Source organism: Perna viridis, chromosome 2, assembly GCF_037379345.1.
Source record: "Perna viridis isolate PV_CMFRI_1.1 ecotype Kerala chromosome 2, ASM3737934v1, whole genome shotgun sequence".
NCBI classification, from domain to species: Eukaryota; Metazoa; Mollusca; class Bivalvia; order Mytilida; family Mytilidae; genus Perna; species Perna viridis.
This window is the reverse complement of record NC_142446.1, coordinates 2,639,683-2,666,456: the sequence shown is the minus strand read 5'-3', so window position 1 is coordinate 2,666,456 and position 26,774 is coordinate 2,639,683. Positions and strand designations below refer to the sequence as shown.

Here is a 26,774-nt window from a genome sequence, read left to right as displayed (position 1 = left end):
TTTTTCTCTCTACTGCACATAAATTCACTCCTCAGGCATTCTACATGCAGTTTAATACTTAGTACTGCACTTAAATTCATTCCTCATGCATTCTACATGCCATTTCATACCCTGTACTGCACAGAAATTCATTCCTCATGCATTCAACATGCAATTTTTTACTCTCTACTGCACTTAAATTCATTCCTCATGCATTCTTCATGCCATTTCATACCATGTACCACACAGAAATTCATTCCTCAAGCATTCTACATGTAATTTCATACTTAGTATGCACATAAATTCATTCCTCATGCATTATACATGCAATTTCATGTATGAAGTTGCATGTAGAATGCTTGAGGAATCAATTTCATTTTATATGTATAAATTATCAAATAATCCAGATTAACAGTTCAAAATTATATCAAATCAGGCAGTATGATAATAAAATGAATAAATGCAATTTAGGATTTTAATGACTTTTTTAAGAAGCAGATGATAAAATGACCAATTATAAATGTCAATTATTGAAATTAAACATATCATTGTGACAGTGAGTGAAGTGGCTATAGCCTGCATGGATACAAAAAAGCAAAAATATTGCTTTTTTAACACAGTGAATGGTCACAGAGAACAGATAAGACATTTAGCAATACATGTAGTTACAGGTACATGTACAATTGGACACTATATTTCAACCAGTATTTGAAAATTCCTGAGCTATATCCCAATAGAATATGCATGATTTCAATTTTGACCCAAGTAAAGTGATGATTCGTCATGTGCATGAGCAAAAATAATACTAAGTTGATAACTACAGTGTACGAACATTACCTTCAGCCATCATCCCATATGTTGGTACATTGAAATAGATGCGATATTATGTCATATAGCGTTGTTTTCTTCTTCCTTTTTTTGAACAATGAGCAAACAGCTAACAGATATTTTGCAAGCTTCTCGCCAATGTCGTTTTCCATGTAAGGTAAAAAGCTCCACCCACAACTAATGATATGCACATTCACAAAATGACATATTTTTACCTTTAAATAGAGTTTTCTTTCATCTAACACGCTACATTAAAAAAAGTACATTTATTTCTACCATATGGAAACAAAACGAAAGCTATAAAGAACCGTAAAATATTGAAAAGAAACAGGTACGCCATTACCCTCACTTCGTTCATACAATGGTGTTAGGATGCAGACCCTCTTTGACAGTTGTGAGTGTAGAAGTTAAAAGTTTTGAAAGAGGTTTGATGGTACATTTTGCAGATCCATCTATGAAACATTATTTGTGTGGATTCTTGTGGAGTTTAAGAATCCAGTACATAGACGGTAAATCACAATCATCATCCTTGGTAGAGAGACCAAAAGAGGATAGCACAGACTTATGGATTTCCACAGTCTTTTCTTTGGGCAGTGTGGTAGCAGTATAAGTCTTATCACTGGTATTATTTTCTACATCTACCTCTGATAATAAACATTTGATGTAAAACGTTTTGCAGACAAAACAATGTTGTTTTGGGCTTTGTCTGCTGGTACGACAACATATTCGTCATGTATAGTAGACAATGTTTTTGCTACATCAGGGTCTTTGAAAACTGATGTAGCTTTGGCACTCATTGACCTACTTAAAACTTTTATTCGTTTCAAAATTAAAGACCTCACAGCCTTTAACCACTCTGACAGAGAATCAATGTCTTCTTGTTCTTGTTTTATCCATTTTCTTGCATAGTTCTCAACGGCAATCCATAAGAACTTTAAAGGTATAGTTCCAATTTATGGAGCGTGGTACACAGTACTTGGGACCTTTAGAAAGGATATTACGCAGAGATTTGTTTCTGATGATCGTTAAATCTCCCCTAACAACGTGACCAGAAGGACCATATTTGAATGGAGAGATTTTGCAAGAACAGTCAGGTGGTTTAGCCTTGAAGTCCTCAATCTCGAGGTTCTGCAATATAATTGAAAATTTTGGATGCAATGGGTGAAGTATAAGAATATGAAATAATTGGTATGGAGTTGTCTTTGAAATATTGGGAATTTTGTTGGTGACGTTTTTGTGATGGAGAATGTTAGCCAAATTAATTGCATCTATACCTTTGTTGACAAACGGTAGTGGAAGAAATGATCGTTTTTCTTCATCTTGACTTTTCACACAAACTGGTTTAAAGAGTGTGGAAACAAATATCCAAAATGATGGCAACAAGTCTATATAATGATGAGGTGGGGTCAGAAACAGGAGTGTCAAGACTTGTTTTGTAAAGGGAGTGTAGTAGAGTGAGAGGTATAGAATAAAGTTTGGATCTAATGTGATGAAGTCCAAGAGCTTTTTGTATGAAAGGAAGGAGACCATTTATGGAGACATCATGTAACTTAGGTGACGTATAGTGGCGATGGCCATGACTCCTTTCCCGTCTTGGATTTTTGTCAAATAAATTCATCACATTTATGCTATTGAAAGGTCTCCTATACTTTTGAAGTTGTCATTGCATCCATGAGATATTGCAGTACCTAGTCTGTGTATCCAGTACTCCTCTCTTTCCCTACGATAGTTTTTACTTAGAACAGGACTGTTTATGGGATGGTAATTTTTTTCTAAAATTCGAACTTTCATAGAGAGGATTGAATGATATTGTTGAAAAAAGTGTTGATAAACTGTCGGGAATTTGGTGGTGTTAATTCTCGAACAATGACCGCACATTCTTTTGTTTAAACATTCTTGCATTTCTCCGACATATATTAAACCACATCAGTTGCATTCTATTCCATATATTAAGTTTGTTGATTTGGAACTTAAGTCATTGTGACTTCTTGTATGGAAGGCTTTGTTTGTAAGGGAACTGGAGAAGTAAGAGTCGGTTATAAGAATGTTGCATGTTTTGCAATTTTTAATTCCACATTTTGATATGGTACAATGCGGTTCGTCATCGTTGTAGTCAAATATATCATCTAAAGTGATGGACAATAATTTGAAAATTGTTTCTTTTACTAATAAATATATTAGATTTTGTTTGAAAAATGCATTTGCTTTATAGACAATATTCCTTTAAGAAAATGGATGAGCAACACCATTTTTAATTAAAAAAGTTTTAAGAAGTTTGTGATATCAATACCCCTGGTGAAGAGCTTTTCTTTGTGGAATCTGATGCGTTCATTAAAATCTGACGCTTTATTACAAATACAAACAAAGTGGACCAGTTATGAAAGGTAAATACCATAGGAGGGTGCTTCAGGAATGTCACCATTTAGAAATGGAAATTAAAAATACGAAAATTAAAATCATCTGTTTTGTTCATAAATTTTTGCATGGAGGCTGCCATTTTCTAGTGATAAATCTAAATCAAGAAAAGCTGTACAATGTTAGACTTGATCAACTTAATTTCTTTTGGGTTAATATCTTGAACATATGTTTGAAGTTAAGATTAATCTTCAAGATATCTTAAAAATGTTATTAAATTCATGGAACAGATCATGTTTTGAAGGATCTTTAAAGACTTAAGCCATGAACTGGGAGATGTATTGCTCAGTCAACTCGCAGCTTTCATTAATTTTATTGTTTTTTAAAATATTTTTTTTTCCAGTTTATCAATTCTGTTGACAGAAGGAAACTGAATGAGCTACTAATAACTGGTAAGTCTTGGGATAATTTTACAGAGTATAGATGTAACCTTTATGGAATGAACACATAATTTTTTTATTAATAATTTTGATAACTTGACCAGTTGATATGCTTTAACTGCATCACGTAAAGATAAAAAAACATCTGTTCGATGGATTCTAATTTTTACCTGCTTTGCAAATTGCAAGTGATTAAAATCTTGTAAGCATCAGGTTCAGTTGATTATGATGATGATGACCATAACACTTCCATAGTGTTGATGTCAACAAGGGTCTTATTATTTGACAGTATCTTAGCTATGTTTGTCATAAAGTTTAGATTTCAAACATTCTCTATCATGCATAGCTAGGTCTAGGTATGAAAAAGAGAAGGTTTATCAGTTGTCTCATTTAAGTAGATCAAATGTAAGTAATCCTTGAAAGAGTAATCAAGGGAACCAAGGTTATAGCGGCAATCAAAAGAATGTAATCCAGGGCAAAGACCAGACATGGAAAACAGATATGCACAACAAAGAACATAGAGTAACTAAAATCATACATACAAAGTAACAAAAGCAAATGAGCAACTTGGACTCCACTAAAAACTGGGAGCATGGACCAAGTGTTCCGGTAGGGCAAGCATCCTCTGCTTTTCTAGAAACACCCACCGAGCTGCTCATAAAAAGTCAAGTCAGGGGTAGACAAACGAGGAAAGGAAAACGATGACCCATTGAATAAATCAGTTTTCATGGTGCAGATTGATACACCATAACGATCCACGAGTTCATGATGATGACCATAAAACTTCTGTAGTAATGACTTCAATCTTGTAGCAGCATAACCCTGTTCCAGAAGCCTATTAGTTAGAGTTCTAGCGCAATACAAAAAGTCTGTGTAGTTTCGGCAAGCTCTGGCATAACGTATGAGTTGTGATATGAACACTCCATATGCAGTTGCTGAAGGGATTTTGCCACAGATGAAAGGAAAGTTGACAATTCTGAATGAAGAGTCATCACATTTGTCATACAGTTTGGTCAGTAGTTTTTCTTTACCATCGATTTCTAAGTGTAGGTCAGGATATGAGGCTGACTACAGTGTCTGTAGTATCCTTTATCTCAAGTTCTTTGGGTAGATGCGATGTATTGAATCCCCGAAATTAGGATTGTTTAAAGATAATATGTCATCTGTATAGCGGAAACTGAGACTAAAGGATCTAGCCAAGCGATATTCTTTCTTTTGGATCGGATGAGCTATAAAGTCAGCCTTATAAGAGTGAAGGAATAGATCAGCAACTAAAGGAGCACAATTTGTTCCCATTGGAATGCCGACCATTTGTTGAAAAACATGTCCACCACTGTTGTCAATTAAAAATTCCCTCATTTTGTAAACATCTTCCTCAGTATATTTGGAAGATGATTTGGAATTATTTCTTACTAAGTATGAGGAATCTCTACCAAGAACTATATATTTGTATCTATGTGTACCTTCTTTTTTGGAAAAACAACGATAAAACAATAATGTTTTTAAGTCAGGATTTTAACTGAGTATGGGGAATAGAAATATACAGTGTTAAAAATCATAGGTTTGAATGCTATTATTAAGTAGGATTATTTGGAGATAACTTCATCATCTAAATAACACAAACAGAAATTTATTCAAATTCTTGTGTATTTTCTTATTTTGAATTAATACGAAATAATGACTCCTGACATTAAGTATTTATGAGCTGTTTATTCATTACCCATGTGCTAGTATGCCATTACAAAACATTGTTTCTATTCATGTGTAAATATTTCTTATTTAGGTGAGAAGTTTATGGTCCTAATAAAAATATTGACTCAGATCCCTATACTACTACCTGAGTTGATTTTTTGATTAGATGGTGGTATTAGACATTCCATTGTGACATTATCAATGTATGGGCCACTGATTTGTAGGATCCCATCTACTGTAACTTACACCTCATTCTAAGGATCCCATCTACTGTAACTTACAACTGATTCTGAGGATCCCATCTACTGCAACTTACAACTGATTCGTAGGATCCCATCTACTGTAACTTACAACTGATTCTGAGGATCCCATCTACTGCAACTTACGCCTCATTCTAATGATCCCATCTACTGTAACTTACACCTCATTCTGAGGATCCCATCTACTCTAACTTACAACTGATTCTGAGGATCCCATCTACTGCAACTTACACCTCATTCTGAGGATCCCATCTACTGTAAGTTACAACTGATTCTGAGGATCCCATCTACTGCAACTTATGCCTCATTCTAATGATCCCATCTTCTGTAACTTACACCTCATTCTAATGATTCCAAGGGTCCAATATACTGCAAATTACTGCCCATTCTAAAGATCCCATCTACTGAAATTTATACCTGATTCTAATGATCCCATCTACTGTAACTTACAACTGATTCTGAGGATCCCATCTACTGTAACTGACACCTCATTCTGAGGATCCCATCTACTGTAACTTACAACTGATTCTGATGATCCCATCTACTGCAACTTATGCCTCATTCTAATGATCCCATCTACTGTAACTTACACCTCATTATAATGATCCCATCTACTGTAACTTACACTTCATTCTAATGATCCCATCTACTGTAACTTACAACTGATTCTGAGGATCCCATCTACTGTAACTTACACCTCATTCTAATGATCCCATCTTCTGCAACTTACAACTGATTTGTAGGATCCCATCTACTGTAACTAACACCTCATTCTAATGATCCCATCTACTGTAACTTACAACTGATTCTGAGGATCCCATCTCCTGCAACTTACAACTGATACGTAGGGTCCCATCTTCTGTAACTTACACCTCATTCTAATGATTCCAAGGGTCCAATATACTGCAAATTCCTGCTCATTCTAAGGATCCCATCTACTGAAATTTATACCTGATTCTAATGATCCCATCTACTGTAACTTACAACTGATTCTGAGGATCCCATCTACTGTAACTTACACCTCATTCTGAGGATCCCATCTACTGTAACTTACAACTGATTCTGATGATCCCATCTACTGCAACTTATGCCTCATTCTAATGATCCCATCTACTGTAACTTACACCTCATTATAATGATCCCATCTACTGTAACTTACACTTCATTCTAATGATCCCATCTACTGTAACTTACAACTGATTCTGAGGATCCCATCTACTGTAACTGACACCTCATTCTGAGGATCCCATCTACTGTAACTTACAACTGATTCTGAGGATCCCATCTAATGTAACTTACACCTCATTCTAATGATCCCATCTACTGTAACTTACAACTGAATCTGAGGATCCCATCTATTGTAACTTACACTTCATTCTAATGATCCCATCTACTGTAACTTACACCTGATCCAACTGTCAAAATTCCATCTTCTACAACTAAAACCTGATCCAACTGTCAGGATCCCATCTTCTACAACTTAAACCTGATCTTACTGTCAGGATCCTATCTTCTACAACTAAAACCTGATTCTACTGTCAGGATCCCATCTTCTACAGCTAAAACTTGATCCTAATGTCAGGATCCTATCTTCTACAACTAAAACCTGATCCAACTGTCAGGATCCCATCTTCTACAACTTAAACCTGATCTTACTGTCAGGATCCCATCTTCTACAACTAAAACCTGATTCTACTGTCAAGATTCCATCTTCTACAACTAAAACCTGATCATACTTTCAAGATCCCATCTTTTACAACTTAAACCTGAACCTTCTGTCAGTCTCCCATTGATTGTAAGTTATTCTTGAAGCTGAACTACCTATAGGAATGACCTATTGACCTTGAAGTTTTACTACATATGTGAGTGGATGGTTGACCTTGAAGCAGTACTACATATAGGGATGGCCTATTGACCTTGAAGTGGTACTACATAAAGGGATGGCCAGTTTATCTCCAAGCTGTACTACATATAGGGGTGCCTTGAAGTATGACCTTGAAGCTGTACTACATATAGGGTTGGCTTATTGACCTTGAATCTGTACTACATATAAGGGCAACCTATTGGCCTATTGACCTTGAAGCTGTACTACATATAGGGGTGGCCTATTAACCTTGAAGCTGTACTACATTTAGGGTTGACTTATTGACCTTGTAGCTGTACTTCATATAGGGTTGGCCTGTTGACCTTTGAAGCTGTACTATATATAGGGTTAGCCTATTGACCTTGAAGTTGTACTACATATAAGGTTGGCCTATTGACCTTGAAGTACAACAATAACTGATTGCCTATTGACTGTAAAGTGGTACTACATAGAGGGATGGCCATTTGACGTAGATGTAGTAAGTGTGACTGTAATAATGAACAACTGACTTTTTCTCCACCAAGGTTGGCATAAATGGTCAATACTAGAGTATTTTTGCTTAAAGTTTTCCATACTGTAATCTGTGAAATTTTTGCAGCAGTTTTTATTTTCGCTATTTTCACACCAAGATCTGATACACTAAAACTAAACTGTCATGAATACTTTCTTCAAAGAACATTACAGTACAATTCTATACATGATCACAAATTTAAAACTGCCAGAAGCAGATTTATAGCAGTTACCGGTTTACAGAATTGGCTTAGTTATTTGTCCAAGGCTAGTGGAGGACAAATAAATCAGCAAATATGGAAAACCTTATGCAACTATACCTTTATTGACTAACAAGTCCAATACGACATATTGCCCTATGCCAATATGGATTTTAATAGGCTAATATGATGTATTGGATGGGTAAAAGCCATATTGGATAGCTAAATCCCATATTGGTGAACTTTTGTATTAATTATTGTATTAGCATCAAGTTTTGATCATAATTAGGCTGATATTCAAACCTTAGTCAATAATGGTCAAGGCAACATGTGAACAGTGGTTTCTTCTAAGATGAGTAAATTTTGTTAAATGTGTACTGTTAGTTGCAAAGTGGCTTTTTATTATATTTTTATTTTGCTGATGATAAAGGCATTGCAGTCTGTGCATCTGGCACTGGTCTTACTTTTGACTTCATCAGTTGTATTCCAAAAAGGGTCTTAGAGTTTATCTTGATGTTTTTTGTAGTGAAAGTGACTGAGTATAGTGTTTTCAATTATAGTATAAAACAGGATGAAAGAGCCATCAGTTTAAATCATTAAGTAGGAAACATGGAAGAAGTCAAAAAGAAATATCCCTAGAAAACTTTCAGTATCCAGAAGAATTATGTCTTGAGCATGAGAGGACTTTAAAATTATTTATTGTTTTAAACTCATCCCTTCGAGCTACTTTTATGGTCTTCTTCTGGGTTGTGAAGGGATTTTTTTAATGGTTTAATCCTGTTTCTCCCTCTTTTAATCCTTCCAATTAACAATTAGTTTAGTAAACAAAAAAGACAAAGGGTTTACTGACCATAAAATTGTATTTTTCATGAATGGGTATTATATCTATGTTATGTGTGTATGTAGATAGACTATTATATCTATGTTTTGTATGTAGATAGACTATTATATCTATGTTTTGTGTGTATGTAGATAGACTATTATATCTATGTTTTGTGTGTATGTAGATAGACTATTATATCTATGTTTTGTGTGTATGTAGATAGACTATTATATCTATGTTTTGTATGTAGATAGACTATTATATCTATGTTTTGTGTGTATGTAGATAGACTATTATATCTATGTTTTGTGTGTATGTAGATAGACTATTATATCTATGTTATGTGTGTATGTAGATAGACTGTTATATCTATGTTTTGTATGTAGATAGACTATTATATCTATGTTTTGTATGTAGATAGACTATTATATCTATGTTTTGTGTGTATGTAGATAGACTATTATATCTATGTTTTGTGTGTATGTAGATAGACTGTTATATCTATGTTTTGTAGATAGACTATTTTCTTATATGGATTTTCAAATGGAAATAAATTAATGAATATTTAATCAGGATTTTGTCCTCATATTCTCTCTGTTTTACGTGAAAAAAATTTTCAATTTATAAAAGATTCTAATACAGGCCATTTTGGGGTTTTATATTTGTTTTGTTGAAGGAACGTATTTAAATTATATATATTTTTTACATGTTTAATCCTTAAGAATGGTATTTTTATGTGAAATACTTGTATTTTTGTACTTTTTAAATGTCATGCATAAACTTAATTATACTTTTACATATTTTAACTGTGATATACAGGTAAAATTTTAGTAATAATTCAGAAATAAACTATAATTGCTAAAACAACAAATCCTCCCATGTTTATTTAGGTATGTAATGAAAAGTGGGAGAAACAGAACGACATCATTTACTCTACACGTTGACATACTCCCAAATTGTTAGAGTGGGGAAACGCTCTCAGACCCATGTGGGTCTGGGAGTAGGCCAGAGCATCAACAGAGCAGCCCAGCCACTAGTAGGACATACTCTGACTGAGTTCTTCGGTCAGGTATCCAGAAGGCTGGGCTCTGCAACCTCCAACTACTAACAGACATCTACTAACAGAATCATCAAATCGTCATCAAGGCATCGTTTTAACAATAAAGGTTGTTAATTGACCACCTATCAGCCAGGTGAAAAGTAACATGTTCTTTTCTTACCTGTAATTTATACATAATCACTCATGAAACAAAAAAATTTTCATGAATTAAAGTTTTGTTGATATATATTTTTAGCATTTATTCACATCTTTATTTCCTCATTACATGAGATCTTATAATTATATACAAGTCAGTACATGTAAACAGCTTATTTAAATAAATGCATGCATTCAATAATTAGAGAAAAACATAATACATAAATTGATCGGCTATAATCAGCAACAACGTGTGTGTGGCACAACTTCATGAAATCATTGTGGTCTTCCAAGTCACAAAATTTGTATGACAATGGCAACCGACCGAGTAGACTTGGAAAATCAGTTTATCATTGTAAGTAGTTATAGAGAGTTCAAAATATAAATGAAGTTCGTTATTTTCTGTAACTAATGTCCAAAATGTATCCCTAAGGTTATTAGTACACGGACAAGAACGACATGCATGTATATAAACAAGAACGACATGCATGTATATAAACAAAAACCACATTACATACCTTGCAAGTATCTGGAGTACTGTTTGGAATTGTAGTTATCAGTTTTGTGATAAAGTAAGAGTTTCATTTTTCACTGAAGGATTTCGACGGTTTCCAAAAGGTTGCTATGTTGGTGGGAATAATCCTATATTAATATTGTCCGTCAGGATTCAGTAAGGTTGTACAAATATAGAATGTTGATAATATCACGAATAAACCCATACATTTGTCTTCCTGAGTTGGATAAATATGTAAAAAGTCTAACAAGGAAAATCTGATAATGTTTTAATACCCAAACTAACAAATTTATGTAGTAGAAATAGTTTCCTTTTGTGAATGCAACTGATGATCGGATGCAGTCCAATGATACTGTCACACATATCGGATCTTGTGGATGTGCGTAAATCCAAAATATATTTAACAATGAAATGTTGAAATCTATTTAAGATAGCGGTTCCTTGACTTGGCAAGTCTGTCCACATTTCACATCCATAAAATACACTCGGTAGGATTACAGTTTTATAAAGTTTAATTATGGCATATGGATGTGTCGAACTTGACATTACACCTTTTATTGAAAAGAAAGTATTTTGTCCTTTCCTGCAAGCATCTTCATTTCTCTTCTTTGATTTAAAACGAGAATTAAGTTTTACACCTAAGTGGGTATACTCATCGACCACTGAAATTATTTTGTCACCCATACGCCAAACAAACTGGACATTACGTTCTCTCGGGTTCTTTGAAAACTGAAGTATTTGACATTTGCTCGCATTAAATCAGAATCTCCATGTTTTCGAATATTGGAAAAAATATTGAGTATATGTTGGAGCGAGATAGGGATAGTCGCCACACATGATATATCACTGTTTAAGAAGGCTATTGTTCGTCCTTTGATTAAGAAGCGAGGTTTGGATCCCGACATGCTTAAAAACAATAGACCTCTCTCTAACTTGCCTTCTGTGTCTAGGGCATCGGAAAAAGCAGTTTCAACTCGTTTACAATGCCACCTAGACTCAAATAATCTACATGACAGTGTTCAGTCGGCATATCGGTCAAGTCACTCAACTGAAACAGCACTGTTGCGTGTTCATCACGATATAGTTTCTGCTTTAGACAACAAGTGCACTGTATTAGTTATGCTTGATCTTTCAGCAGCATTTGATGTCATAGACCATTCTATTCTGTTTAAACGTCTTCAGTATTCTTATGGAATTTCTGGACATGCACTCTCTTGGTTTGAATCCTACCTTTGTAAAAGAACTCAGTCTGTTTCTATACATGGTATGCAATCCGATAGTTTAGAACTGAAGTATGGAGTCCCCCAGGGATCTGTCCTTGGACCTCAGATCTATTGCATGTTTGCAAAACCAATCGGCGAGATCTGCAAACAACATCATATAAGTTATCATTGTTGTGCAGATGATACCCAAGGTGTATCAAGTTATTGGGTTGATTGACAATTGGAACGCTGTATCATCACACTTCAAAGCGTACCTATCAGATATTAGTCTATGGGTGCAATCAAATCTACTGAAAATTTATCAGGAAAAAACAGAACTTATAATTTTTGTTCCAAAACAGCGTGCATCCGATTTTTCAGACTGTTCTTTCAGTTTTGATGGTTGTGTTGTGCATGATGCTTCCTTTGTCAAGAACCTCAGAATGTACTTTGATAAAACAATGTCAATGGAGAAGCAAGTATGTGAAATTTCAAAAGCATGTCACTTCCAAATTCGGAATATTGGCAGTATCGAAAGTTCATTACCACTGATGCTTGCAAGACTCTAGTGGCATCGTTAGTGACATCTCGCCTTGACTATGGCAACGTTCTTCTATACGGAATAAACGAAAGCTATCTTGCGAAACTCCAACGTGTTCAGAATACAGCCGCTCGCCTTATTATACAGACACGACGATATGAACATATAACACCAGTTCTTGTATCGCTTCATTGGTTACCTGTGAAATTAAGACCTATGTATAAAATATTGATGTATACTTTCAAGGCATTGCGTGAACGTGCTCCTCAATACATTAAAGACCTTGTGAAACGACATGAGCCAAGAACCTTACGTTCACAGTCACATACAAGTTTGACATTACCGAGAGTGCGAACAAAAACGTGGGGAGCGTCGTTTTGACAGGGCATCCACAAAGATCTGGGGTGGTTTACCGTCAACTCTACAGAACAAACAGTCTTTCGAGGTTTTTAAGAAACATATTAAAACCCACCTATTTAGGCTAGCATATGAATGACTATACTGAATTCTTGTTTGACGAACACTGCGATATCTTTTGCTTTTACTTAACATTATCATATTTTAATCTTGTATATATTTTTTGGTACATATTCATTAGCATTAGATTCGCACATAATTTTTATGATTATTTTATTTCCATTTTTGTTTCTTATTTAATGGGTTTAAATATTAGATAATTATTCATTATTTTAGACTTTAACTGCTTCATTTTATCCTCCATTTCTCATGACGTTCATATTTTTATCGTTGGTTTCATTTTTGGTGTAATATATTTTATATTTTATTGAATGACGTATGTTTGTGCATGCATGTATGTGACTGTACATGACTTGTCAGTTTATGGCATTCTTGTTTGTGTGTATGGTGGTGATTATGGTGTTGTGTATGTGATGGTATGCAACTGTGCACGCAATTGTGAGTGTCGGTATGTATGTGGGTGTATTATGGTATACTCGTGTTTGGATATGTGCTTGTGTGTACTTTTATATATTTATTTATGTAATGTAAAGCATCTAGAGTAATTTTATTAGTGTTGGCGCTATATAAACTTTGTTTATAATAATAATAATAATAATAATTCCGGTAATAATAATAATCATTGGCTAAAGAAGGTGATGAACTTACAATGTTAAAAATACCTGTTGTTACTATGATTCTCAATGTTACATATTAAATCATTAATAAATACCAAATATAAAAACCTGACGAAACAATACCTTGTCTAACACTCTCTAACACAGAAAATGAGACTGATTGACATTGGTTTACAATCACAGAACTCTTTGTGTTAAGATGTAAATCATTAACAATTTACCGTAATTTGCCCTTCAATTTTAAATCATACAATTTCACTATTAAACCCTTCCTCCATACAGTGTCAAATGCCTTTCAGCTATCTAAAAAAGCAACCATGACTTTGCTATTAGATTCAAGATTGTGAATAATAGTTTCATGAAGGTTGAAGGAAGCAGTTAAGCAACTGAGATTCTTCTGAAATGCCTTTTGTTGAGGATTCGGAAAAGAGTCTTTACCAATAGTTGCAGTTAGTCTACTTTATCATCTTCCAAATATACAGAAGAAGATGTTGACAAAATGCTGGAATTTTTAATCAACAACATTTTTGTCCAGAGAGGTGGACGCATTTTTTCAACAAACAGCATTCCATTGGGAACAAATGTGCTCCTCTACTTGTTGACATATTCTTTCTCACTTATAAGGCTGACTTTATAACTGATCTGATCTGAAAGAAAGAATATCATTTAGCTAGATCCTTTAATTTCAGTTTCTGCTACATAGATGATGTATTATCTTTAAACAATCCTAATTTTGGGGATTTGATACATCGCATCTACCCCAAAGAACTTGAGATAAAGGATACTACAGACGTGAAGTCAGCCTCATATCTTGACATACACTTAGAAATCAATGGTAAAGGAAAACTATTGACCAAACTTTACAACAATCGTGATGACTTTTCATTCAAAATTGTCAACTTTCCTTTCATCTGTGGCAACATCCCTTCAGCACTTGTGTATGGAGTGTTCATATCACAACTCATACATTATGACAGAGCTCGCCGAGACAACGAAGACTTTTTGTATCGTGCTAGAACTCTAACAAATAGGCTTCTGATGCAGGGTTATGTTGCTACAAGATTGAAGTCATCACTATAAAAGTTTTATGGTCGTCATCATTAACTCGTGGATCGTTATGGTGTATCCATCTGCGCCATGAAAACTGATTTGTTTAACTTGTTGTAGTTTTCCTTTCCTCTTTCATCTACCCCGGACTTGACTTTTTTTTAGCAACTTGGCGGGTATTTCTAGAAAAGCAGAGGACGCTTATCCTACCGGTGCACCTGGTCCATGCTCCCAGTTTTCAGTGGAGTCCGAGCAAGTCATTTGCTTTTGTTACTTTGTATATATGATTTTAGTTACTTTATGTTCTTTGTTGTGTATGTCTGTTTTCCATGTCTGGTCTTTGTCCCTGGATTTCTTTTGATTACCGCTATTAAACCTTGGTTCCCTTGACTACTCTTTAATCGCTTGTTCGAACACTTTCGATATACAAGGTAGAAGACTGATGGGCCTATAACTATAATGGTATTAGTAAGCCGAATTTCCAATCAGATGGCATATGACCTTTTCATACAATAAGATTAAACATGGATGTCAAAGTTTCTATTAACAAACCTAAAAAAACTATTAAAATCTGGGCATGGTTTAAATGCCCATCCTAAATCACCACAGTTAATTAGATGTTGATGTAACAATAAAAAACGTTTCCTGAAAAAACTTATTTTGTTTTTTGTTTTTGTTTAGTTACTTTTGTTTATTAATTGAATATTTTAGCGGCAGAGAAACATCCCAATGTTACTTGTCATTTTAATCACAAAGTACAGATGTGTGATTTTCACAGTGGAGAAATCACTTTTATCAAGTAAGAATATTATCACTAATTTTTATTGCCTATGAAAATATAAACTGAATGAAAGAAAAAATGCCTTTACTTTTGTGTTCCTTATTTAATGTATTATCAACCATATACATTTACATGATGGTAGTTATCAACCATATACATTTATATGATTGTAGTTATGGGCTATTGCAGTCATCTTGTCTGTCTGTTACACTTTTTTTTATAACATATTTCTCAGCTTCTACTAGAGGGAATGCTTAGATATTTGGAATATTGGTTTCTCATGGTGACTTGTACCATGTCTCCTTTTTTCAGCTTTGTTACTGATCTACTTCCTGTTTACCAATCTACTTTGTAGTTTTTTAGGTGCTGCATAATGGAAATTTTTGTACCGATTTCTCAGCTCCTACTAGAGGAATTGCATAGATATTTGATGAATTGCTTCTGCATGATGACTTGTGCTTTGAGTGAAATGGTTAAGTAGTGGTATTTTTAGCACAACATAGCGTGCAACAGCTTGTTATCATAGCCATAGACACTTATATGATGGTAGTTATCAACCATGTACATTTATATGATGGAAGTTATCAACTATATATACATGTATTTGAGATAGTTATTTTATGCTTTGTACAGATGCAGTTAATTTGATACATGTAGTAGTAATTACAATACATTAAGTAATTTCATGTTATTTATCAGACCTCGTATGAAAGCCATAATAAAAGCACATGGTTTGTCAGCACTCTATATCATTTTTGTTGTTGTCAGAGAAGAGATTTAGTTACAACTTATTTTGGTTTTCCATCTGGAAGACTTTTTGGGGTTTCCTGATGCAAAAAACTTATTTTGTTTTTCCATCAGAATGACTTTTGGGGTTTCCTGATGCAAAAAACTTATTTTGTTTTTCCATCAGAATGACTTTTGGGGTTTCCTGATGCAAAAAACTTATTATTTTGTTTTTCCATGTGAATGACTTTTGGGGTTTCCTAATGCAAAAAAAAGCTTAATTTGTTTTTCCATCAGAATGACTTTTGGGGTTTCCTGATGCAAAAAACTTATTTTGAAATGTGTTTCAGTTATAGGTATACTTAATTTTTATGTCTGTCTGCAGTCAATATACATATTTTGCGATTTAGAGATGCGTCTCTATAATCAGTACGCTTTTCATGAGACTTGTTTTTATAGTCGGCATACTTTCTTGAGATTAGTTTTCACAGTCAGTATATTTAATTTGAGATTGGTCTTTTTAATTAGTAAACTTGTTATACATTTTGTAGTAAGGATGGAAAAGAAGTAAAGACCAAAGTAGACTTGATTGTTGGTACAGATGGAGCTTTCTCAACTATAAGGAGACAGATGATGAAAGACACATTGTTTGATTTTAGCCAGGAATATATACCTCATGGCTATATGGAACTATCTATTCCCCCTACTACATCCAATGAAGTGAGATACTATTATGCTCTGGTTATTTTAATTCATCTGTATGTTATAGATTCTACTTCAGAATTTGGAATTCATGTGTATCTGTTATCTACTTTTGATAGTTTGACATGCCAGGTTTACCTAGATTTCTCTGGTTTGACATGCCAGGTATCCCTAGGTTTCTCTGGTTTGGCATGCCAGGATTCCCTAGGTAAACATGGGTTCATCACTACAAAGGGTTTTTTTTCATGCTTTTTCGGACATCAAATTTATAGTTTGTTCATGCATTTTGCTAACCAATAAAAATATGCTTACTTCAAGAGATGTATCTTCCCTGAAAATTTCAAGATAATCATTTGCTTATTTTGGAGTTATTGCCCTTTTGGCAGTTTTAAAATCATTATGCTAATGGTACAATTACTGTAGAAATTCTTCATAAAATTTACTTGCATAAAAAATACTGAAAATCCACATTTTTACCTTTTTTGCTAACTGACAGCATGGAGGCAAATTACTCACACATGTAAACAATATTCATACACTTTTGTAGTAAATTGCAAATATGACTTTAAAGTACACATACTTGGCTTTATTTTGACTACTTTTGATCAGATTACACACAAGTAGTGCACTTACAATGCATAGATCTAGGTTCAGTGTTTTTGGTACTACATAGGGGGTGGCCATTTGACCTGGAATTGGTTAGTGAGACCTGGCCCTTTTTGGAGTTATGGCCCTTGAAGGTGTCATTTTTATCAGTTTGTGCCTATTATTTAGAAAACGAAAGCAGATTGAAGATTAAAGTAAATTGATAAAATGTTCAGTATTTTAATGTCTATTGTTGGTGCCCATTTCAGAAAAATCTGTTTTCACTTCTTGGACTTGTGGTCCCAAAAAGTGTCAGTTAGACCACTTTCCCTGTTTTTGCCTGTTGTTAATAAAACAATAGTAGATTGATAATTAATGTAAATTTAAATGATACGTATGAAAAAGTATGTAAAGATTAAGGATTGGTGCAAATTTGGGAAAAATCTGTTGATTGCATTTTTTTAATGTTATTTTGCACTTTAAGCATTTTATTCAGTTAACATAAGTAGAATGACGATTAATGTTTAAATGTTCAGTCTCATGACAAATATCATCTGTGCGAAATTGGTCAAATGTGTTTGACCATATTAAGGTTTGCATGTATTCTACTTTATAAAGCTGTTAATCCAAATGGGCTATTAAGGCTCTGGAGAGCCTCTTGTTTGAAAACCAAAAGTCATAGATAAACTTCCAGATTATGAAATGATCCTTGTAACCAGGTTTAAGAAAGTTTTTATATGAAATATATTGCCCATTTAAAACTGAATTGGTCAATTTTGCTGTTTATATACGAATGTTAACAAATTATGGTCTCGTATAAATGGTTGCGATGTCTTTGGTTTGTCATCATTGGTAGTAGCATTTAAATTCCTGATAATTAAGTGAGTATTAGTATATGGATCTGTATGAAGTTGTACTTCAAGAAGATGGAAGCCTTGGATTGATTTTTGGGGTAAATATTCTAATAAAATAAGTAATTATGGGCCAAATAAAGGGTGAAAAATAGACAATTTTTTTGCATGAATTACTGGTCTTTCCTGACCATAAATTACTGGTCTTTCCTGACCAATTTTTATGGTGTTTAATCTCAAGTCTTGAAATATTGCAGTTTTGTTAAAAATCTTATCTTGTTCTTAGTATTTTGATTTTGGGTCTGTTTCAAATTTGGTCCATATCAGGGTACAGAATATCATTTTGATCGGTTTCAGTTAAAACATGAATTCTTGGAGTTCATTGAGATTTGGAATTTAATTGTGTGAGTTTGGATTTTGGGCCCTGTTTTCAATTTGATCCAAAGAGTTTCATAAGGGTCCTAATTTAAATATTGTTTGATTTCATTAAAAAATGAATTCCAGAGGGTTACAATATGCTGAATGAACCATGTATTTATATTTTTTTATTTTTGACCCTGTTTTTAAATTGGTCCACACCAGGTGTTAAAGAGTCCTTAATTAAGTTATGTTTGAACTCAACAAAAATCCAATTCTAAGGGATCTACATATGCTGTACATACCCATGTATTTTGATTATTTATTTTGGGCCGATTTCACATTGGTTCAAAGGTCAAATATCTTTGATTGAAATCTAGAGGTGTTTTGATCTTGATAGGGAAGGGTCCAATACCAAATTTTTGTACAACCACAAAGAATTTGTGTTCGTGTAATGTTATAGCCCCTTGACACTTTATTTTCATGTGATAATTCAAATATTTGTTGGTTCAAAACAACCATAGAATATATAACTTCAATTAAAGCATTTGGATGTCTATGAAATTAATCTATATCACAAAGGGCAGTCTTGGAAGTAACTTGACCAAAGAAAAGCCTGGAAAAATTTTGGAGGTTATGTCTGAATAGGAATGAGGAGACAACAAAGAAACAAGCATTTTGATGTATCATAACTCTCTTTGAAATTGTAATGCAATGTGCCATACCCCAAAAGGAATGATTTCAGTGAATGTAACTGGAGCATAAAGGTATAAGGGACCAAAAAAAGGACCAATTCAGTTCTGGCAAATTCTTATTCTGTGTCATATATATACTTATACAGGGCTCAAGGAGCAGTGACTTATTACCAGGGAGAAGTAAACACTTACATGCATTATTCACTAAGGTTTTTTTTTTATTATATGCGTTATATGATGTAAAATACATGCACAAAAATAAGTAAGTATTTTCTTTTTATATGTTTATTTTCTTCAATTAAGAAAAAGTACTTTTTCTTTAAGCTGCATATGAAAGTATCTAATTATTTTGAACAAGATGAAATCAGCTTGCTGACTGAATGATTGTCTGTATTATACACCTGTTTACTTGAAATTGAATTTCTATACCTCTACCCCTTTCCCAAATTAATATATGACTAAACAGATCTTCTTGTAAAACATTGTGTATGACCTATTGATGTTGTACTTTTTAGCTGCTAGAGAATTTTATGCAGAAAAAAATATTCTGCTGGAATTTTTCATTTAATTCTGTTTTTTTCCTCGCCCCATGATTTCTTGATCAAATATTCTGTCTATTGATATAAGTTGATTAAGAGAATGATAAGAATATCAATATCATGTTCATTATAATTTTATAGTGAAAAATAATAATTTATTAAAATGTGTTGTATAGGCAGTAGGTAGGAACTTGTCTCAAGCTGAAGACGTTCCATTGATATGGAGATTTTACTGCTTAGTTATGAAACAAGAAGATCAAATTAAATGCTTTGTGTTTTCTACCGAATTATCAATTGATAAAAATCCCCCAAGATTAGAAATAGCAATCAAAATTCAAAGCTATATCAAATCTGAAATATTTACTACATTAGAGTTCATCCTCTGTGATTGTATCAAGCTGCACCTTACATAGCTTAGACAACTTTTATTTTGTGTTAGAAAAATATGCTGTATAAAATATTAACCGTATAAGTGGTTATTTTTGCAGTGATTTAATTTTCATTATATTCGCAGTCAAATTTAGAATGCAAAGATTAAATGATGTGAAATATTTATAAAGATAAGTTATTCATCTCTGTCTTACTCATTCATCTTTTTGTCTGCACGAAAATTGCATTACACAAAAAAAAAAAAAAAAAAAATCCTCACACACATTTTGAGTTACTGTTTTAGTTACAAGGAAAAATTACTCTAAGTTATTTACAGTTATGTACAATAGAAAATGAATAACAACATTAGGTCCAATAGTATAAACCGAAGATCTTTCAATTTTTCAGTATGCAATGAGTGTGCCATACCTTCATATTTGGCCACGGAATGAGTTTATGATGATTGCATTACCTAATCCAGACAAGTCTTTCACCTGTACATTGTTCATGCCATTTGACAGATTTGACAAACTGAAGACTGAGGAGGATGTAGTGGAATTCTACAGACAAACATTCCCAGATTCTATTCCACTTATTGGAGAGTAAGTTTGTTTCCTTCCATAGCTACCCTATGTTTGTTACTGAATGATTCTTTCCCTACCAGTGCTCAGGTGGAGGTTACATGTTTACAGTGTTAAGGTGGAGGTTACATGTTTACAGTGTTCAGGTGGAGGTTACATGTTTACAGTGCTCAGGTGGAGGTTACATGTTTACAGTGTTAAGGTGGAGGTTACATGTTTACAGTGCTCAGGTGGAGGTTACATGTTTACAGTGTTCAGGTGGAGGTTACATGTTTACAGTGCTCAGGTGGAGGTTACATGTTTACAGTGCTCAGGTGGAGATTACATGTGTTCTATGTGTTTTTATGTTGTAGCTTGTTTCTATCTTTCTATTTATTGGTTTAACCCATATATTTATTTTTCAATTTTTCATATGATCTTTTATCCAGATTAGTGTCACGATATCTTTTTAAATTGATTATGTACAAAAAGAGCTTGAATTGAAAGATATTGCCTTTCTTCTGTTGGATTTGAGTTATGATGATGATAACAATAATTTAATAATGGTAAGGTTTATAGTGGTAAGGTTTATAATGGTAAGGTTTATAACGGTAAGGATTATAGTGGTAAGGTTTATAGAAATGCTTTTTCCTTTAGATTATTACCTCTTATATTTTTATTGTATGTTTGATGAACATGAGGTTTTGTTGTTAGTTAATCATGTACAGGGTGTAATTAATGTATGAAACAAGCAGACAAGCAGTTATTAACCAATCATAGTCAAAATCATTGGAATATTTATTGATTTTTGCTGCAGGGCTATGCTGAAAAAAACATTCATGTCCAGTAAAGCATTACCAATGGTTTCTGTCAAGGTATTTATTCTTTGTTATCTTATCAGAAGTTATTGTCCTGACTGTTAGTTCAGGCATAAACACTTATAAACCTTATTGCTGCACAATAATATTTCATCCAATTTGGAATTCTTCTTATGAATATTTGAAATTTGTAAATTAGCTTCATAATCCAGCATTGTGCTGTGTGAGCATCTTTCACCTCTATCAACCCCCTGTTTTTGATGTTATGGGACAATCCTGTCCTGTACTCACTGATATTATGGGGGCTATGCTGTCCTATACTACCAGTAATTGATGGAAAGGGGGGCAGTCTTGTCCTGTACTAATTGATGTTGTGGGAGCAATCCTGTCCTATACTAAATGATGTAGTGAGGGCAATCCTATCCTGCACTCACTGATGTATTGGGAGCAATCCTGTTCTATACTAAATGATGTAGTGAGGGCAATCCTATCCTGCACTCACTGATGTAGTGGGAGCAATCCTGTCCTATACTAAATGATGTAGTGAGGGCAATCCTATCCTGCACTCACTGATGTAGTGGGAGCAATCCTGTCCTATACTAAATGATGTAGTGAGGGCAATCCTATCCTGCACTCACTGATGTAGTGGGGGCAATCCTGTTCTATACTCACCAATGTAGTGGGGGCAATCCTGTCCTATATTATTGGTGTAATGGGGGCAATCCTGTCCTACACTCATTGATGTAGTGGGGGCAATCCTGTCCTATACTAATTGATGTAATGAGGCAATCCCGTCCTATACTAATTGGTGTAGTGGAGGCAATCCTGTCCTATACTTATTGGTGTAGTGGGGCAATCCTGTCCTATACTTATTGGTGTAGTGGGGGCAATCCTGTCTTTCACTCACTGATGTAATGGGGGCAATTGTGTCCTTTACTAATTGGTGTAATGGAGGCAATCCTGTCCTACACTCACTGATCTAATGGTGGCAATCCTGTCCTATACTCACTGTCACTGGTGTAATGGGGGCAATCCTGTCTTATACTAATTGATGTAATGAGGCAATCCCGTCCTATACTAATTGGTGTAGTGGAGGCAATCCTGTCCTATACTTATTGGTGTAGTGGAGGCAATCCTGTCCTATACTTATTGGTGTAGTGGAGGCAATCCTGTCCTATACTAATTGGTGTAGTGGAGGCAATCCTGTCCTATACTTATTGGTGTAGTGGAGGCAATCCCGTCCTATACTAATTGGTGTAGTGGAGGCAATCCCGTCCTATACTTATTGGTGTAGTGGGGGCAATCCTGTCCTATACTAATTGGTGTAGTGGAGGCAATCCTGTCCTATACTAATCGGTGTAGTGGGGGCAATCCTGTCCTATACTTATTGGTGTAGTGGGGACAGTCCTGTCCTTCACTCACTGATGTAATGGGGCAATCCTGTCCTATACTTACTGATGTAGTGGGGCAATCCTGTCCTTCACTCACTGATGTAATGGTGCAATCCTGTCCTGCGCTCACTGATGTAATTGGGGCAATTGTGTCTTTTACTAATTGGTGCAGTGGGGGCAATCCTGTCCTATACTCACTGATGTAATGGGGCAATCCTGTCCTATACTTACTGATGTAGTGGGGCAATCCTGTCCTTCACTCACTGATGTAATGGTGCAATCCTGTCCTGCGCTCACTGATGTAATGGGGGCAATTGTGTCCTTTACTAATTGGTGTAGTGGGGGCAATCCTGTCCTATACTCACTGATGTAATGGGGCAATCCTGTCCTATACTTACTGATGTAGTGGGGCAATCCTGTCCTTCACTCACTGATGTAATGGTGCAATCCTGTCCTGCGCTCACTGATGTAATGGGGGCAATTGTGTCCTTTACTAATTGGTGTAGTGGGGGCAATCCTGTCCTATACTCACTGATGTAATGGGGCAATCCTGTCCTATACTTACTGATGTAGTGGGGCAATCCTGTCCTTCACTCACTGATGTAATGGTGCAATCCTGTCCTGCGCTCACTGATGTAATGGGGGCAATTGTATCCTTTACTAATTGGTGTAGTGGGGGCAATCCTGTCCTTCACTTAATGATGTAATGGGGGCAATCCTGTCCTACACTCACTGATGTAATTGGGGCAATCCTGTCTTATACTATTTGGTGTATTGGGGGCAATCCTGTTCTGTCCTATACTCACTGATGTAGTGGGGGCAATCCTGTCCTACACTCACTGATGTAATTGGGGCAATCCTGTCTTATACTATTTGGTGTATTGGGGACAATCCTGTCCTGTCCTATACTCACTGATGTAGTGGGGGCAATCCTGTCCTATATTCATTGATGTAATGTGGGCAACCCTATCCTATATTCATTGATGTAATGTGGGCAAACCTGTTCTTTATTCATTGATGTAATGTGAGCAATCCTATCCTGTACTAATTGTGCTCATTTATTCTAGTTTTTGTTCATGTTGATGTCATTATAAACTCTGTGTCGTAAATTAAATGTTGATTGTATTTATTCTTTGTATGATATGTTATGACTTACAGTGTTATCCATACCATATAAAAGACAGAGTTGTCATTCTTGGGGATGCTGCACATGCAATGGTTCCATTTTACGGACAAGGAATGAATGCTGTAAGCTTACCTCACTATAGATTTAATATGTCATTTCAAGATTAAGTTATTTATTTACCTGTGCCACCAACAGTGAAAAAAGGTGTAGTAGCCACTCAACTACTTCTACCCGTCTGTCAGTCCCTCTGTCCATTTGTTCGGTTGTCTGTCCATCATGCTTAGGGGTACCTACATTGTATTATCTGTAGCTCAAAAAGTATTGTACCAATATTATTCAAACTTTGCACAGTGATTGTATATCCATTTAAAATGCACATGTTATATTATGGAGAAATTTGATTAATTTTTTCTATATTTTCAGCACATTGAAATATGAAAATTTGTTACCCACGCTGTAGTTTGTTAACTTGCTTAATGTTTATATACATAAGGAAGACACTGACAGATATATGATGGTGATGTAGGTCCAGACATGTATTGGTCTTGATATAAAACCAATTCTAAGCCATTTTTAGCTCACCTTGCCTAAGGCCAAGTGAGCTTCTGCCATCACTTGGTGTCCGTCGTCATCGTCATTGTCATTGACAAATTTTAAAAAATCTTCTCCTCTGAAACTATTAGACTAAAAGGTTTTAAACTTGGCATGATTGTTCCTGAGGGTGTTCTGCACTAAATGACAGTTGGGATAATTGATCCATGAAAAAACATGGCCGCCATTACTAGAAATAGAACATAGGGGTCAGATGGTAGTTTTTTGCAAATAACTCTAAAACCATTGCCTTTAGCAAATTTCTGGCACAAATAATTTTGTTCAGCATCATGGGACAGACCTATGTCAAAATTGTCAAAAACAGAAGGCAGTTTTTTTACAAATAACTCAAAAACTGCTGCCTTTAGCAAATTTCTGCTTCGGGTGTAAAATTGTTTAGCATCATGAGATGGACCAATGCCGGTATTTTCAAAACGATTCGTCAACTGATGTAGGATTTACGGCCCCTGAAACAGTTTTTTTTTTTGGCATTTTTCGCATGTGCAACTTTGAAAATCTTCTCAAATTCCATTGCACAGAATTCAATGAAAGTTGGCATATATGTTCCTTAGGGTATCCCACACAAAGTGAATGTTCGGATTTTTGATTTGTGAAAAAAAAACATGGTTGCTGTTACTTAAAATAGAACATAGGAGTCGGAAGGCAGTTTTTTTGCAAATTACTCAAAAACCATTGCCTTTAGCAAATTTCTGGGGGAGTAAAATTGTTAAGCATCATGAGAAAGACATATGCCACAATTTTCAAAACCATTCATTGACTGATGTTGGAGTTATGACCCCTGAAACAGATTTTTTTTGTTGTTTTTTTTTCACATGTACAACTTTGAAAATCTTCTCTGAAACCAATTAAGATCATGGAATGAAAATAAGCATAATAGTTCTTTAGTGTATTGTGCTCAAAATGAATGCTGTAATTTTTAATCCGTGAACAGATATGGCTGACTATACTAAAAATGGAAATTAGGGTTTGGGAGACAGGTATTTGAAAATAATTAAAAAATTGTTGCCTTTAGCAAAATTCTGATTCAGGTTATGAAAATGATATTAAAAGCATTTCCTGCATTTGACAATTTAGTTTCCTTTAACTTAGCCTGTCTCATTCCTCAAGTTTTTCAAATAAGCAAATGGTTAACCAGGTGAGCGATTCAGGCTCTCTTGAGCCTCTAGTTAAGGTATTTAGTTGAAAGTTTTTAAATTAACTTTAGAGAGTACAATATCAATGGATGGAAAGTTATGTTTGTTTGTTTGTTTGTTGGGGTTTAACGTCCAATATTTATATAGCAATATTTCAGCTATATTCAGACGATGGAAAGTTATGACAATTAATGACTATAGAGTCTGATTTTGGAGGACGGATGGAAAGTGATGGTAATTTATGACTGTATAGAGTATGATTATGGAGGATGGATGGAAAGTGATGACAATTTATAACTTTATAGAGTCTGATTATGGAGGACAGATGGAAAGTAATGATTATTTATGACTGCAGAATGGGTAGTGGATAAATCAAAAGTTTGCTGCTGTTGAGAATCATGGAACATAGAGGTCAAACAGCAGTTTGTTCAAAAACATGAGAAATATTAAGATTCTAACACCACTGAAAGAAATCTCATGTCATCCAAGGGTACAAGTTCTGAAGGCTCTGCCAAGTAAGAGAACTTGAAATCTTAACCACAGGTGCCTGTCTTACAATTTCTCGCAATGTTTGGTTCTTTTTCTCACTTTAAAATTAATTTTTTGATTCGTTCGCCAAAATTTCTCAAAAAATATTTTCAAGATGTCAAAAATATTTTATTATGACGTCACAAAAATTATTATGGCTTAAAAGAGGAATATCCTTGTCTCTTTAGTTAAAAATAAAAATTTCTAAATACATGTATATAATTGTTAAGAATGAAAAAAATTATATATGTGCAAATTTTGAATTACTTTCTTGAACTTTTTGTACCTATCCAGAAGAGAATGGTTTACCCTTGTCTGTACCTCTGTGTTGCAATCAATAACAATATTTTTCTCACAGTTTTCTCAGCAATTCTTATCACAGTGGCTTGAAATTTTTAGACATTCTTCCATTTTCAGAAAAAAATTGACCACAACTTCCTATTTACTGAGGATTTTG

At 34.5% G+C, this 26,774-nt stretch overlaps 1 protein-coding gene across 2 annotated transcripts in view; it reads left to right on the top strand.

The window, feature by feature from the left end:
* LOC148623297 (kynurenine 3-monooxygenase-like) overlaps positions 1 to 26,774 on the top strand; it is a 58,228-nt gene that overhangs the window by 16,977 nt on the left and 14,477 nt on the right. For both annotated transcript variants that reach the window (XM_088565047.1, XM_088565048.1), the window contains exons 4-9: positions 3,566 to 3,614; positions 15,256 to 15,343; positions 16,603 to 16,771; positions 20,558 to 20,751; positions 21,527 to 21,584; positions 24,077 to 24,166. In XM_088565047.1, coding sequence (XP_088421173.1) covers positions 3,566 to 3,614; positions 15,256 to 15,343; positions 16,603 to 16,771; positions 20,558 to 20,751; positions 21,527 to 21,584; positions 24,077 to 24,166 — 648 coding nt within the window. The remainder of the gene's footprint in view (positions 1 to 3,565; positions 3,615 to 15,255; positions 15,344 to 16,602; positions 16,772 to 20,557; positions 20,752 to 21,526; positions 21,585 to 24,076; positions 24,167 to 26,774) is intronic.